Source organism: Diabrotica virgifera, chromosome 3 (assembly GCF_917563875.1).
Source record: "Diabrotica virgifera virgifera chromosome 3, PGI_DIABVI_V3a".
Classification (NCBI taxonomy): Eukaryota; Metazoa; Arthropoda; class Insecta; order Coleoptera; family Chrysomelidae; genus Diabrotica; species Diabrotica virgifera.
Window position 1 is genome coordinate 36,488,244 of NC_065445.1, and position 13,494 is coordinate 36,501,737.

Consider the following 13,494-nt stretch of genomic DNA (forward strand, 5'->3'; position numbering starts at 1 on the left):
GAAAGGCCACCCTTGGCAGAAAGTCTAGGCACTGTACACCCTACTAAATTATGTTAAATACTCGTTTCTGGCTACTGCCAGAGGCGTACGACAGGGGGAAGTGAATGGTTGACTCTTCCCAAATTCTACGCCACTGATGAAACTGCTATTTTAGCATAATTTTTAGGTTATCCGATACTTTCTACGAAAATATTATACTCTTAATTCGTAAAAATAAAGTCATTATATTTCGAGATATTTGAAGTTAAAAATGAAAAGGCACACTTATTTTAATTAATGTATTATGCTCCTTCGTTTTTAGCTTAAAATATATCGAATATTAATGGCTTTATCGTTACGATAAACCAATAAAATAGCAATTCCGCCAGTGGCGTAGAATTTGGAAAAGGTCAACCATTCACGTTCCCCCGTCGTACGCCTCTGGTAGTAGCCAGAAATGTTTGTTTAAGAGGAAACAGTAGCGATCAACAGGTAGCAAAAACGCGTTCCAAGATTGCGGCTGTAGTTTTGAATATTTTTTCGATATATTTGGCACACGTATTCGTAATATAATAAAGAATGACGGTACAGAGCCCAATTTGAAAAATATATTAATATGTGGAAATAACTCTGTAATTAAATACAATATTGAAAAAACGAGCCTGTACCGCCATTAAGAAGAACAAAAAATACACTTTCTTCAAATAAACTTTTTTATCCGATGCCTAGATTTTGTGTCATTTTGGAACTACTAATGAAATAAAAAATTTTAGTAGTTCCAAAATGACACAAAATCTAGGCATCGGATAAAAAAGTTTATTTGAAGAAAGTGTATTTTTTTGTTCTTCTTAATGGCGGTACAGGCTCGTTTTTTTAATATTGTATTTAATTACAGAGTAATTTCCACATATTAATACATTTTCCAAATTGGGCTCTGTACCGCCATTCTTTATTATATTACGAATACGTGTACCAAATATCTCAAAAAAATATTCAAAATTACAGCCGCAATCTTGGAACGCGTTTTTGCTACCTGTTGATCGCTACTGTTTCCTCTTAACATAATTTAGTAGGGTGTACAGTACCAGCACCACTTACCAAATTTCGTGTTGTTGTACCATGCCTGTCAGGAAATATTCAAAAATAAATAAAATAAAAGTTTAACTTTGACACCCTGTATTTCGGTTATTATCAACTGTTGTACTAAGGTAAGTTAGCTTAAATCGACCTATTTTAACCTCAGGAATCTAAGGTTAAGCTATGGCCCATTCTTTACCAAACACCCAGTAGTTGCAGCTCGGTAGATCTTTTCTGGTAAGGATAGCTGTAATGATAGCCAACCTCCGATAAGAGAAGGAACTACAAGAAGAAGAAGACAGGCGACACAATTCATTACAGAACATTCGCTAAAATTTACGGCAGACCTTATAAGCAAACAGTGTAAGCTGAATAGGCAGTTGAAGATGATGGGATTGGCGGATGATGACCTATGAAGATTCTGTCACCTAGAAGAATAAACTGCAGAGCACATTTTATGTCAAGTGTGATACCTGACAAATGTGCGGTTCTTTGCATTAGGCGAACGAAGGGCTACATGGAAGTTCAGTCTGGAAGTTAATAGACCTTTTAAAAGGGTCAGGCTAGAGAATGGAATCTAGGGCTAGAAAACTACAATAGGTTGCAGTGGAAGAGGCCAAAAGCACATCATTGAATCTACTTATCTAATAGAGGCAAGTTTTAATGTGATATCAATATAATAAAAATAATATCGTACTTCATTAACAGACGTTCTAGATCAGGTGTCTCTTTAAGAATATTTTGGGCGTCCTGTAACAAACTGGTATCATTAACTAAATGCTTGATTGCATTTTGCCTCTCTTTGATTTTTACTGGGTCACATAATGGTCTGCAAATCCACCTTGTCAATAACCTAAAACCGAAAACCAAAATAAGTAAATATTATACAGACCATCTAGTTTTTGATTAGATATAAGGGACTAAAAGAAGCTCTAAAATCGGTAGAATTGCTGTATACTACACTCCTGGCTAAAAAAAAATGGGACACCTTAAAAATGGGTCATTTTTGATGTCTCGAATCTCCTAAACCTGTTGTTCGATTTTAGTGATTTTTTAATATGTTTTAGCCTTATTCTCTAAGAATATGAATGTAGTAATAGTGTTGCTAAACAGGTAAATGTCATTGTATACCGGGTGTAACAACAATACTGTGTTTTTTCCTGAAAGTTTGTAACATTGTAACCCTGTGAAATATTCTAGCATTTAAAAAATATTGAAATTAAAACTCAGTTGTAGCCCTAGCCTCTCTTAACATTCTGCTTTTTGACTCATTCACTTATGTTGGATAATGAAAAAGTTAGGTACTTTGACAAGTAGCCATGTTCTTCATCAATACATGGTGTTTCTAAATAAGTGCGACAAACTTTAAGGGGTATTTCTGCATGAAAAAATAATGACCGTTTGATTTATAAACATATGTCTGCAAATGCTTCGTTTCCGAGATACCGGGTGTTCAATTTTTTCTTACCCACTGACGATTTATTTATTGCTCTAAAACCGGTTGAGATATGCAAATGAAATTTGGTGGGTTTTAAGAGGCAGTCATTGCGCATTTTTTGACGTACAATTATGTATTTTATATTCACCATTGGCGTGCATACGGGTCATATTACCTGTATGCACGCCAATGACGAATATAAAATTTTTAGTTGTATGTCAAAAAATGTGAAATAACTACCTCTTAAAACCTACCAAATTTCATTTGCATATCTCAACCGGTTTTAGAGCAATAAATAAATCATCAGTTTGTAAGAAAAAAATCAACATCCCGTATCTCGGAAACGAAGCATTTGCGGACATATGTTTATAAAGCAAACTGTCATTATTTTTTCATGCAGAATTGCCCCTTAAAGCTTGTCGCACTTATTTAGAAACACCATGTATTGATGAAGAACATGGCTAGTTGTCAAAGTACCTAACTTTGTTATTGTCCAACATAAGTGAATGAGTCAAAAAGCAGAATGTTAAAAAAGGCTAAGGCTACAATTGAGTTTTAATTTCAATATTCCACAGGGTGTTACGAACTTTGAGGAAAAAACACAGTATTATTATTACACCCGGTATACAATGACATTTAAATGTTTAGCAGCACTATTACTACATCCATATTCTTAGAGAATAAGGCTATAACATATTAAAAAAATCACTAAAATCGGACAACAGGTTCAGGAGATTCGATACATCAAAAATGACTCTTTTTTAAGATGTCCCATTTTTTTTGGCCAGGAGTGTATAACAAGAATAAAAAACCGCTAAACGCAGTAAAAATGAGTGGCGCATACAATATTCCAGCTAAAATACAAAAGATCTGATGTGAATATTACGTGGCGCGAAAATGTATTTTTATCTTGATGCAAAACCAAAATTCTAGTTTTATTTTAAAAGATTTTTCCATAATATTTGCTAAATTTGAAGTAGGTAGACGCGCCACAAAAGAGTAACTTTGATACAGTTTGAATTTTGAAACTCTTTTGTGGCGCGTTTACTTCAAATTTAGCAAATATTATGGAAAAATCTTTTAAAATAAAACTAGAATTTTGTTTTGCATCAAAATGAAAATACATTTTCGCGCCACGTAATATTCATATCAAATCTTTTGTAGCTGGAATATTGTATGTGCCACTCATTTTTACGGCGTTTAGCGGTTTTTTATTCTTGTATCAGGAGTTTTTCAAGGTTATTTACGCATTATCTCCCAAATGATCCAGTGTCCATCGAATGTACACTAGATTTTTTTCTATTCGAAATAGATTGAAAAAAAAATATTGGGATGGCCGGTAAATGAACTCGGATTGCCCGTTGCCAGATCAAATTTAGCGTCGTAATCACTACAGCTACATAAACCATTTCGGGAATAATCGTTAATTGGATTATACTTTTGCAGCTTAATAACTTCTAAACGGCTTAACCGATTTTGATCAATAAACATGAGTTTGAAACGTATTGACAAATAGTATCTGATGTATCTAAGGTCAAGTATGATAACTGAAGCTATTACAGGAATTATTGAGCTTGAAAAACCGTTTTTCCCATAGGAAATAGATTTGATCATACTTATGAGGCCTATAACTTAAAAATTCCAATTTTCCCGGATATGGGGTATACACCGTTAGATTCGTCTACAGTCCTACAAACGCTCAGTTATTGGCGCAATTCGTAGGTTGAAATTTTGAGTAATTGTCGAAAAACCAAAATTTTTAAAGTTTAGTTTTTCAGTTTTTCGGCTATACTGAGCCGTGTGTATGTCTGATCCTGACGGCTTAGACACCATTTGAAAGCTTAACTCAACACTATTAATTTGGTGTATTTGCGGGTCTCCTGTCTCTTCTTGAACCGAAGATATATACCACCAAAAAATATACCAAGTCCTATAGCTGGCTTATGGGTGGTCAAAAGTCACAACTACACCGGTTCTGAATCGGCCCTGACCGCCTCTTCAAACAAAAAAAAATTCAGATCGGTTTAACTTTTCCACACACATACATACATACATATATATACATTTTCCCTTTTTTAAATAAAAATTGAGTTATATTTCTGAGCTCGGTAACTTTTGAATGGTATATCCGATTTTCAAAATTAGACATGCGTTAGAAAGGTAATGATCAGTACTATTAGAAGCCGCAAAGGTCGGTCTTAAATTTTCGAAGTTTTTGGGAGTTTTGGGGACGAGAACGAAAAACAGACCCTAAATAGGAAGGGCCGTAAAATCCATACCCTTGGACCAAAATTGATGGTTGACATATGAATGGGTGAGTATTTTCCTGAACTTTAAGATGCGAGTTGGCCCAATTTTCAATTCAGTCAGATTTAGAAAATCGAAAATTTCGTGTATATATAGTGTCGCGTGTAGGAGGATGTTGGTGTGCGCCACTGGCGAGAACTGCCGATCTCTGGTAATTTATTTTAATATGTGTAACATGTTCAAAATCTATTTACTCGATCCGATAGTAACAGTGTGTTATTAAAATCACTTTATCAATTTTTCTCTTTTCTCTATTATCAGTTTTTATTGTATAGTATATAAATTATTGTAATGACTGAATACATAATTAGTGAAAAAATAATCCCATTAATTAAATTAATGAATAATTAAAGAGATTACGCAAGTAAAGATTGTCCAAGAATATTAAAAAACTAAACGAAATAGCCATCTCTATTTTGCTGATGAAATTGATACTCTGCCGTCGTCGGAAACTATGGTTTGTTTTTTAACCAAGAGGAGTGATTCAAATTTACCGCGCTGTATTGCTTGTTTGTAATTGGTCCAACCACAGGCAAGTTTACTCCACTGTTATAAAATTTTGACACTAATGACATTTATCAAATTTTGACACTAGTGACATTTCATAGGTTAATTAAGTTATATCGGCGATTTTTGTGTTTTCTGTGTTATTCCTTTAATTTTTAGATTTTCAGTCTGCTTTTATATAAAAAGCAGTTGTTTTTGGAACTCTTTAGCGACGTATTAATTTAATATAATATTTATGGATTACCGTTGAGGGCCGACTAAATCAAACAAAAAAGAAGATGTATTTGGTTATTATTCTAGTGACTTTCGTGGGTGTGAATCTGTCATTTTAGTTTACTCCTCCTGGTTAAAAAATAAACTATAATACAACTTGCTAATGTTTACGTCTATCGTACAGTGTTGCCATTTAAAGGTTGTATATCTAATTTAAATCTAAACAGTCTGTATACTACAATGGATACAATATTACAGTAACTTCACAGTTTCTAAGTAATGTGACATACCTTTTTCCAAATGATGTTTTACAATGGTCCAAGACGCTTTTCAACGTATTTGAAAAACCAAGTAACTCCAAATTATGTATAGTGGCTGAGTCAAGTACTAAGTGATCTTGTTTACGCTTATCTTTTAGGGTAAAATCCAACGGGTCATACCACTGGAATTTTTTCATGGATAAAACTTGAATGTCAACTTTACAATCCTTGAGGTACCACATACAGGCACCTAAAGACCTTATCGCTAACTCATATTCTGGTTTCGGCATACCTAAAATTAAAATTATTAGAGGGAGTAGTGATTAGTGAAACTGCATCAGGAAAAGATGCCTTCTATAACAACTAAAGAAATCGAACGTCACTGACTTGGCAACATTTCGTGTCACTGTCAGTGTCGAATTACCGACGCACTGTTGCCTCACTTTTGAAAGTTCGCAGAACTTTCGCAATCTTGGACCGCGTTTGTTGCTACCTGTTGATCACTACTGTGTGCTCTTAAGCAGTCGCGCGTTAGATTTTATCTAACAATACGAATTTGAATACGAATTTAAAACAAATAATATTGTTCAATTTCGCAACTCGACTAGTTTCATTTATTTTTATCTCACAACTTAATACGTTTTCCATCTTTTGTGCTATTTTGCCGGTTATTAGCGCGCTCATCACTGTATAAAAATGTGATATAAGTAATTAACTTATGATCGTAGTGATTCTGCAGTTAGATCTTAAACTATTTGTAATATTTTAATATTTAAAACATTTTTTTAAGTTTCAAGATCGTTGGGTGAATGTAATTAACAAAATACAACTTACAATCATCAGCTAGGGTCTTAAAAATTTCAGGCCAGGCAAAATTTCCTTCACTGTCTCTGAAGTAACATGCTGAAGAAAGTTTTTCTAACGTATCATAAGCAGTATAAAACTGAGACTTCGTTACTAACGAATCTTGTTTGATGTCCTTGAAATGGGTTTGTAACAGTTCAGAAAGTTCCTTGCTTACAGTACCTTTTTCTGTCAGAATCTAAAACCAGTAAAACAATGTACAATGAATCTTTCATAAAAAATTTCTGTAAATCGCTTTATAGAATATAGATTAAAAATAAAATGACGGTAAAATTATGAACATGAGAAACATTTTAACATACATACTTTTGTTAAAAAGTACTACTTACCAATACAGGTGGAAATTCTGTGAAAAGTGCAAGCAGTCTAGAAAAATGTTTATCGTCATCAAATTCGGACAGATGGAAAAATCCCATTGAGGTCTCGACAAGACAAACTCCAATCCTGGCATTTCCATAAGCACCTTCCTGAAAACACAATTGTAAATTAATATTAGCTATCATTCTGACAGCTGATAGCATCCTCTGAATTACAAATTACAATCCAGCTAGGTACAAGATTTTTTATATTGAATGTCAAAAAGAGAAATTCTCATCACCATTGTATAAGCACTCATCCGAGCTAAATGCTGCAGTAGTTCATATGTAATAAGAGACTCTTTATAAAGCCAATGTCAGCTTTAGTTAGTATCGAATCATTTACTCCACTCAACACACATACATACTCAAAACGAAAGACTTATTTAATAAAAAATGTCAGTAAAGTCTGATTACATAGTCTTACAACCGTACAGTAAAATCTAAAAAAGACTTGATCGAATTTACTTCACCTACAGATGACATAAAAGTTTGCAACACAATATCTTTTATCGATAATATCTATTTTATTTGTCATTTTTTTTTTATTTTATTAAGTTGAAAACACTTTAAGGGATCGGTACGTAGTTTCTGCTCCAATACTATTCAAATGGGATTCATTTTTTTCAAATCCTGAGAAAACTAATAAGCATTTTTGAAAAATTTAAAAGCAGAATGAAAGATTACATTATTAGCGAGGGCCGAAAGTTCCTGAGAACTTCTATCATGTTTATTTTAATAAGTTACGGGGGTAAAAAACTAAGAGAAAATTTAGTGTGATTTTTAATTGCAAATATCTCATTCAAAATAAACTTTTTATTTATTCTAAGGGACTTTCAGCCCTCGGTAATAATTTAGTCTTTCATTCTGCGTTTAAATTTTTCAAAAATATTTATTGGTTTTTTCAGGATTCGAAAAAAATGAACACAATGTCCGTGGTAATATTTTCCAAATCTATCTTTGTCATGCAATGCACTCAGTCGAATATTGTCAGCATACTGTCAGTCAGACAGTGACAATCACTGACAGTTTTAAATATTTGACATGGCATCGGGAATATTTTGAGTTGTTGATTAAATGATATTGATAGTGTATTTGATAAATAATTGATTTAAACGTGAACTTAATAAAGTTATTTATTGTTTATTATTTATGGAAGATCCAAAGCAGAGAATACACCAGGATATATTCAGTGGTGCAAGTATTTTGTTGTTAAAGATGTTCAAAATGGTAAGCGTTTCATAGTAACAATATATTATTAAAAAATCACTTTATCACTCTTCCTCTTTTCTCGATTGATTATTAGTTTTTGTTGTACAGTAAATAAATTATTAGAATCACTGAATACATAGTTGGTGAAAAAAATTATCATATTAATTAACTGAATTAATAATTAAGGCAATTAATTATACACGTATCAGTTATCCAAGAACATTCAAAAGCCATATTTAAAGTTAATGATGACATTGTCAAGTAAAGTTTACATATCCATACCAGTGAGAATTTTAGTACACGTAATTTGCCGTGTAAAGACAGAAAAAGTAGGGATAGCCATAAAATATTTGCAAATTATGTACCGATGGCCTTAAACTAAAACTTACTTTCGTACATATAGCAAACATAAAACGAGGTTTCTCATTCTGCCAATCTTCCATCTGAGCAGTGTATACACAAATGGCATCTGATGTAATTTGACAAAGTTCTCTCTTGACAACTTTGTCATATTTAGTAGTTGATTTACCCTTGCATCTTTCGGCCATCATTTCTGGAGTTTCAGTTTGTTCAACTCTTGCTACTTTATATCCTTGTTCCAGCAATATAGGCAACATTTTTCCATATGCACTCTCTGGAAATCCTGAATGTGCAAATTCTCCCTGAAACATATAGATTTATTAATATACAAGGCAATTTCAATTTCGCAATAAAGGTATAAATATTATATAATATATTGTACTAAATGTACTGTAATATATTTGAGTAGCATAGTTACAAAGACGACTTAAGGCCACCTCTACCGATTTGTATTTTACAGTGGATTTGTATTCTTCATAAAAAGCCCTATTTGTTTATGAAAAAATTGCGTTATAAACTCGGCTCTTGCGGCTTTAATCCCCAGTTAAAAATCAACCTTAGTTTCAAAAACGACTCTTTGCATAGGAACTCTCCGACCTCTCAGCACTCTTTGTTTTTGCTTTTTGCTAAGACAATCCTAACAGTGAAAGAATATCACGACGTATTCAAAATGTATGGTAAAGTAAAAAAACTTGGGGAGGATTGGGTATCTCGAAACTGGAGGGAAATGGCAAAAATTAGTGGCCTACTTAAAAAATGTAGGACAGCTTCACTACAAACTTAAATCTTTAAAGCGCTTCTTGCTTTGCAGAACCACTAAGAATACTCTAAAATAAATAAAATGGACTAAAAGTGGCCTACAACACAAGTTTGGGTGAAAAAAACTAGAAAAAAATTAAAAAGCGCCGTCTCTAGCATATTCCTATTTAGTCTGGGCAGATTATCGGAGAATAGGCCGTTTTTGGGAAAAGTTATTTACCAGAAATTTTATTGCTGGAATCGAATCTTATGATTGTATATATTAATAATATAGGTATGCAAAGTCCGCAGATAGTGTGCTACTTTTTTTATGAACAAAATGGCGCTCGAAAATCGTGTTTTTTTCAATTTTTGCTCTATAACTCAAAAGATTTTAAGTTTACACCAAAAACACCCAAATAAAAATTCACCGTAATTAAATTCTGCATAGAGACGTGTTTTTCCCGATTTACTTCGACGAAAATTTTCCCCGAAAAATACAGGTTTTTCCAACAAAATTTTTAATTTTCAACTAAAATTTTAGATAAGTAATTGTTCATCAGTAATTAAATAACTTGGTAATATAAAAGATCCTTTCGTATAGATTTTAATTCCAGAAGCCGATCGAAATTGAATGAACAGTTTAGCAACAATTGAATTGTTAATTAAAAATTTACGGTCGCTATAATAACCCCAATAATTATGATATTGTCCTTTTCATGAGCATTTTTCAGTGCGTAACAAATGATAGGAAAAAGGGTAAGTCGGTGATAATACACATTTATGACATTTATTCTAACATGACATTTTAGTTAAATCTGACAGTTGTCACATTTTATTTTCAATTTGGAATAAAAGCAAATCAAATGTGTTTCTTGCATTTATAAAATGGTATTTTCTTTGATTTGTATAGTCTTATAAATTATACGGATATATATTTGTAATATTATTATCTAATTAAAAAAAATTTTTTTTATTATGGCGCCATCTATCGACAACTAGAATAACTAGAATAAATGTTGTAAATGTCTGTAATCTCGGACGTGCCTTTTTTTCTGTCACATACAACTGAATGCGTTAGAAAGAAATCGAAAAACTGTGACGCACTGAAAGATGATCATGAGAAAAAGAATACATAAGAATAACTATGATTTTTGAATAAAAAGACACTGTACCTATCAGATGCACATTACGGAATTAAAACGGACGGACGGAATTAAAACAAATAGAATATCTCGGGAAATATTAAATTAAATTAAATCATGAAAACGGTATTTGAAAAAAAGCGGCAGGACGCTTCCTTTAAAAGAAAAAAGTTTAATTGCGATGAGTGGTTCTTGAGACACAACCGGTCAAAGTTGACCAGCATTTACGGCAAAGTATAAATAAACAATAGGATCATAATTTTCGAACCATCACCTTTTTATTTTTGTCCTCTTTCTCCACACCAATTTTCATATCTTTAAAATACTCATAACATATATTATTATAATAAAAACTATCAATATTACGAGTGAAAATTGCCAAAAATAGCAAAATTCCAATCAAAAATTAGGTTGGAGAAAATGTAATCTCAAAGTTCAAAATCGGTATATGCTTCTTTTCATGAGCATTTTTCAGTGCGACACAAATGATAGAAAAAAAAATAAGTCCGTGATAATACGCATTTTAGTGACATGAAATTTTAGTTAAATCTGACAGTTGTCACATTTTATTTGCAATTTGGCATAAAATCAAATCAATTGTGTTTATTGCATTTATAAAATGGTATTTTCTTTGATTTGTATAGTCTTATAAATTGTACAGATTATATTCGTAGATATATTATATAATTAGTAAATAATTGAAATGAATTTCGACTCAATTCAAGCTTTCTGCTTAACCCAGGTATAACATACCAAAAGGCACCGCCAGGAAAACATTCCACTTTGCGGTTCAGAGAGCCCATATGAAACGAGTCTTTGTACTCTATGCAGAGTATGGCATTAACAAAATAAGAAAATCTACGGTTTCGTTTTGATTATCTGTCTTCCTCCATCCCCCGATAGCACTATTTCTAGGTCTACCTGTTGTCAAGGAGGCTCTAAGGAAGACAGATTTTTACCATTCCGACCGTAGATTGTCGATATAAATTAAAATAATTTATATCGCAGTATGGATAGAACGCCCTCTAACGGGGAATAAGCGAAATGAATTTCGACTCAATTCAAGCTTTCTGCTTAACCCAGGTATAACATACCAAAAGGCACCGCCAGGAAAACATTCCACTTTGCGGTTCAGAGAGCCCATATGAAACGAGTCTTTGTACTCTATGCAGAGTATGGCATTAACAAAATAAGAAAATCTACTGTTTCGTTTTGATTAAAATCTGTCTTCCTCCATCCCCCGATAGCACTATTTCTATGTCTACCTGTTGTCAAGGAGGCTCTAAGGAAGACAGATTTTTACCATTCCGAGGGGGATGGAGGAAGACAGATTTTAATCAAAACGAAACCGTAGATTTTCTTATTTTCTTATTTAGTAAATAATTGTGTTTTCGATTATAGCGCCATCTCTTGACAACTACAATAAATGTTATAAATGTCACCGACGAAATGTAATCACCGACGTGCGTTTTATTCTGTCACATGCAATTTAATGCGTTAGAAAGAAATCGAAAAACTGTGACGCACCGAAAGATCCTCATGAGAAAAAGCATACGTTAAAAACGTTTTTTTGTTCCCAAGTAACTTGAGTAGAGCCATCCAACTAACGCAATATTAAATATCAAAGTTGCTTTTGTTTCGTTATAATAAATTTATTTATTATAACAAAATTTTTTAATTTGTTTAGATAAAGAATGTTTCAGATACAGGATGTATCAGAATGGTAGCAGATACATGATGCTGCAGTTAATACTCAATGGAAAGATCGACGGAAAAAGAGGAATTGGTCGAAAGAAATATTCATGGCTCCGAAATCTTCGTCAATGGACTGGCTTATCAGCAGATCAATTGTTACATGCCGCACAAGATCGAGAACGATATCGGCAAATTGTTATGGAAGCTACCCACGCCTAAAAATTTGGGCACGGTACTTAAAGAAGAAGAAAGAATGTTTAAATAACTATACAGCTTTCAAATGTGAATATTTTGTGTTGTGTTGTGTTTTTAACGTTAAACGGTACACTTGTAGTAAGCTTATCTAAAAAAAGTCTACAACTGGAAAAAATATGTAGTTTTATTTTCTTATAAATAAATTAATTTATTATAATAAAACAAAAGCAAGATTGACATTTAATAATGCATTAGTTAGATGGCTCTACTCGAGTTACTTGGGAACAAAAAAAGAATGAAGAAAATTGCTCCATGGGAAGCCGAGAAAATGCATTTTTTTAACGTATACCGATTTTGAACTTTGAGATTACATTTTCTCCAACCTAATTTTTGATTGGAATATTGCTGTTTTTGGCAAATTTCACTCGTAATATCGATAGTTTTTATTATATGTTATGAGTATTTTTAAAGATATGAAAATTTGTGTGGAGAAAGAGGACAAAAATAAAAAGGTGATGGTTCGAAAATTATGATCCTATTGTTTGTATCTTTGAAGTAAAGCTCAGGAACCACTCATCACAATTAAACTTTTTTTTTGTTTTAAAAGAAGCGTCCTGCCGCTTTTTCCCATACCGTTTTCATGATTTAATTTAGTTTAATATTTCTCGAGATATTCTATTTGTTTAAGCCAAAAATTTGTTTATAATTTTAAAATATTCCTGAGGCCGCTTAAATAGTCCAATTTCAATTCCGTAAAGTGCATTAGATAGGTACAGTGTATTTTTATACAAAAATTATAGTTATTCTTATGTATCATAATTATTGTGGTTATTATAGCGACCGTAAATTTTTAATTAACAATTCAATTGTTGCTAAACTATTCATTCAATTTCAATCGGCTTCTGGAATTATAATCTATACGAGAGGATCTTTTATTTTACCAAGTTATTTAATTATTGATGAACAATTACTTATCTAAAATTTTAGTTGAAAATTAAAAATTTTGTTGGAAAAATCTGCATTTTCCGGGGAAAAATTTCGTCGAAGTAAATCGGGAAAAACACGTCTCTATGCATAATTTAATTACGGTGAATTTTTATTTGGGTGTTTTTGGTGTAAAGTTAAAATCTTTGGAGTTATAGAGCAAA

General features: G+C 32.3%; 1 protein-coding gene across 1 annotated transcript in view; it reads right to left on the minus strand.

The window, feature by feature from the left end:
- The window catches only part of LOC114338387 (probable DNA mismatch repair protein Msh6), a 48,482-nt gene that overhangs the window by 29,455 nt on the left and 5,533 nt on the right, over positions 1–13,494 (minus strand). Inside the window, exons 3-7 of the mRNA XM_028288979.2 lie at positions 8,603–8,875; positions 6,975–7,112; positions 6,616–6,823; positions 5,812–6,073; positions 1,754–1,909 (exon numbers count right to left, since the gene is read on the minus strand). Coding sequence (XP_028144780.1) covers positions 1,754–1,909; positions 5,812–6,073; positions 6,616–6,823; positions 6,975–7,112; positions 8,603–8,875 — 1,037 coding nt within the window. The remainder of the gene's footprint in view (positions 1–1,753; positions 1,910–5,811; positions 6,074–6,615; positions 6,824–6,974; positions 7,113–8,602; positions 8,876–13,494) is intronic.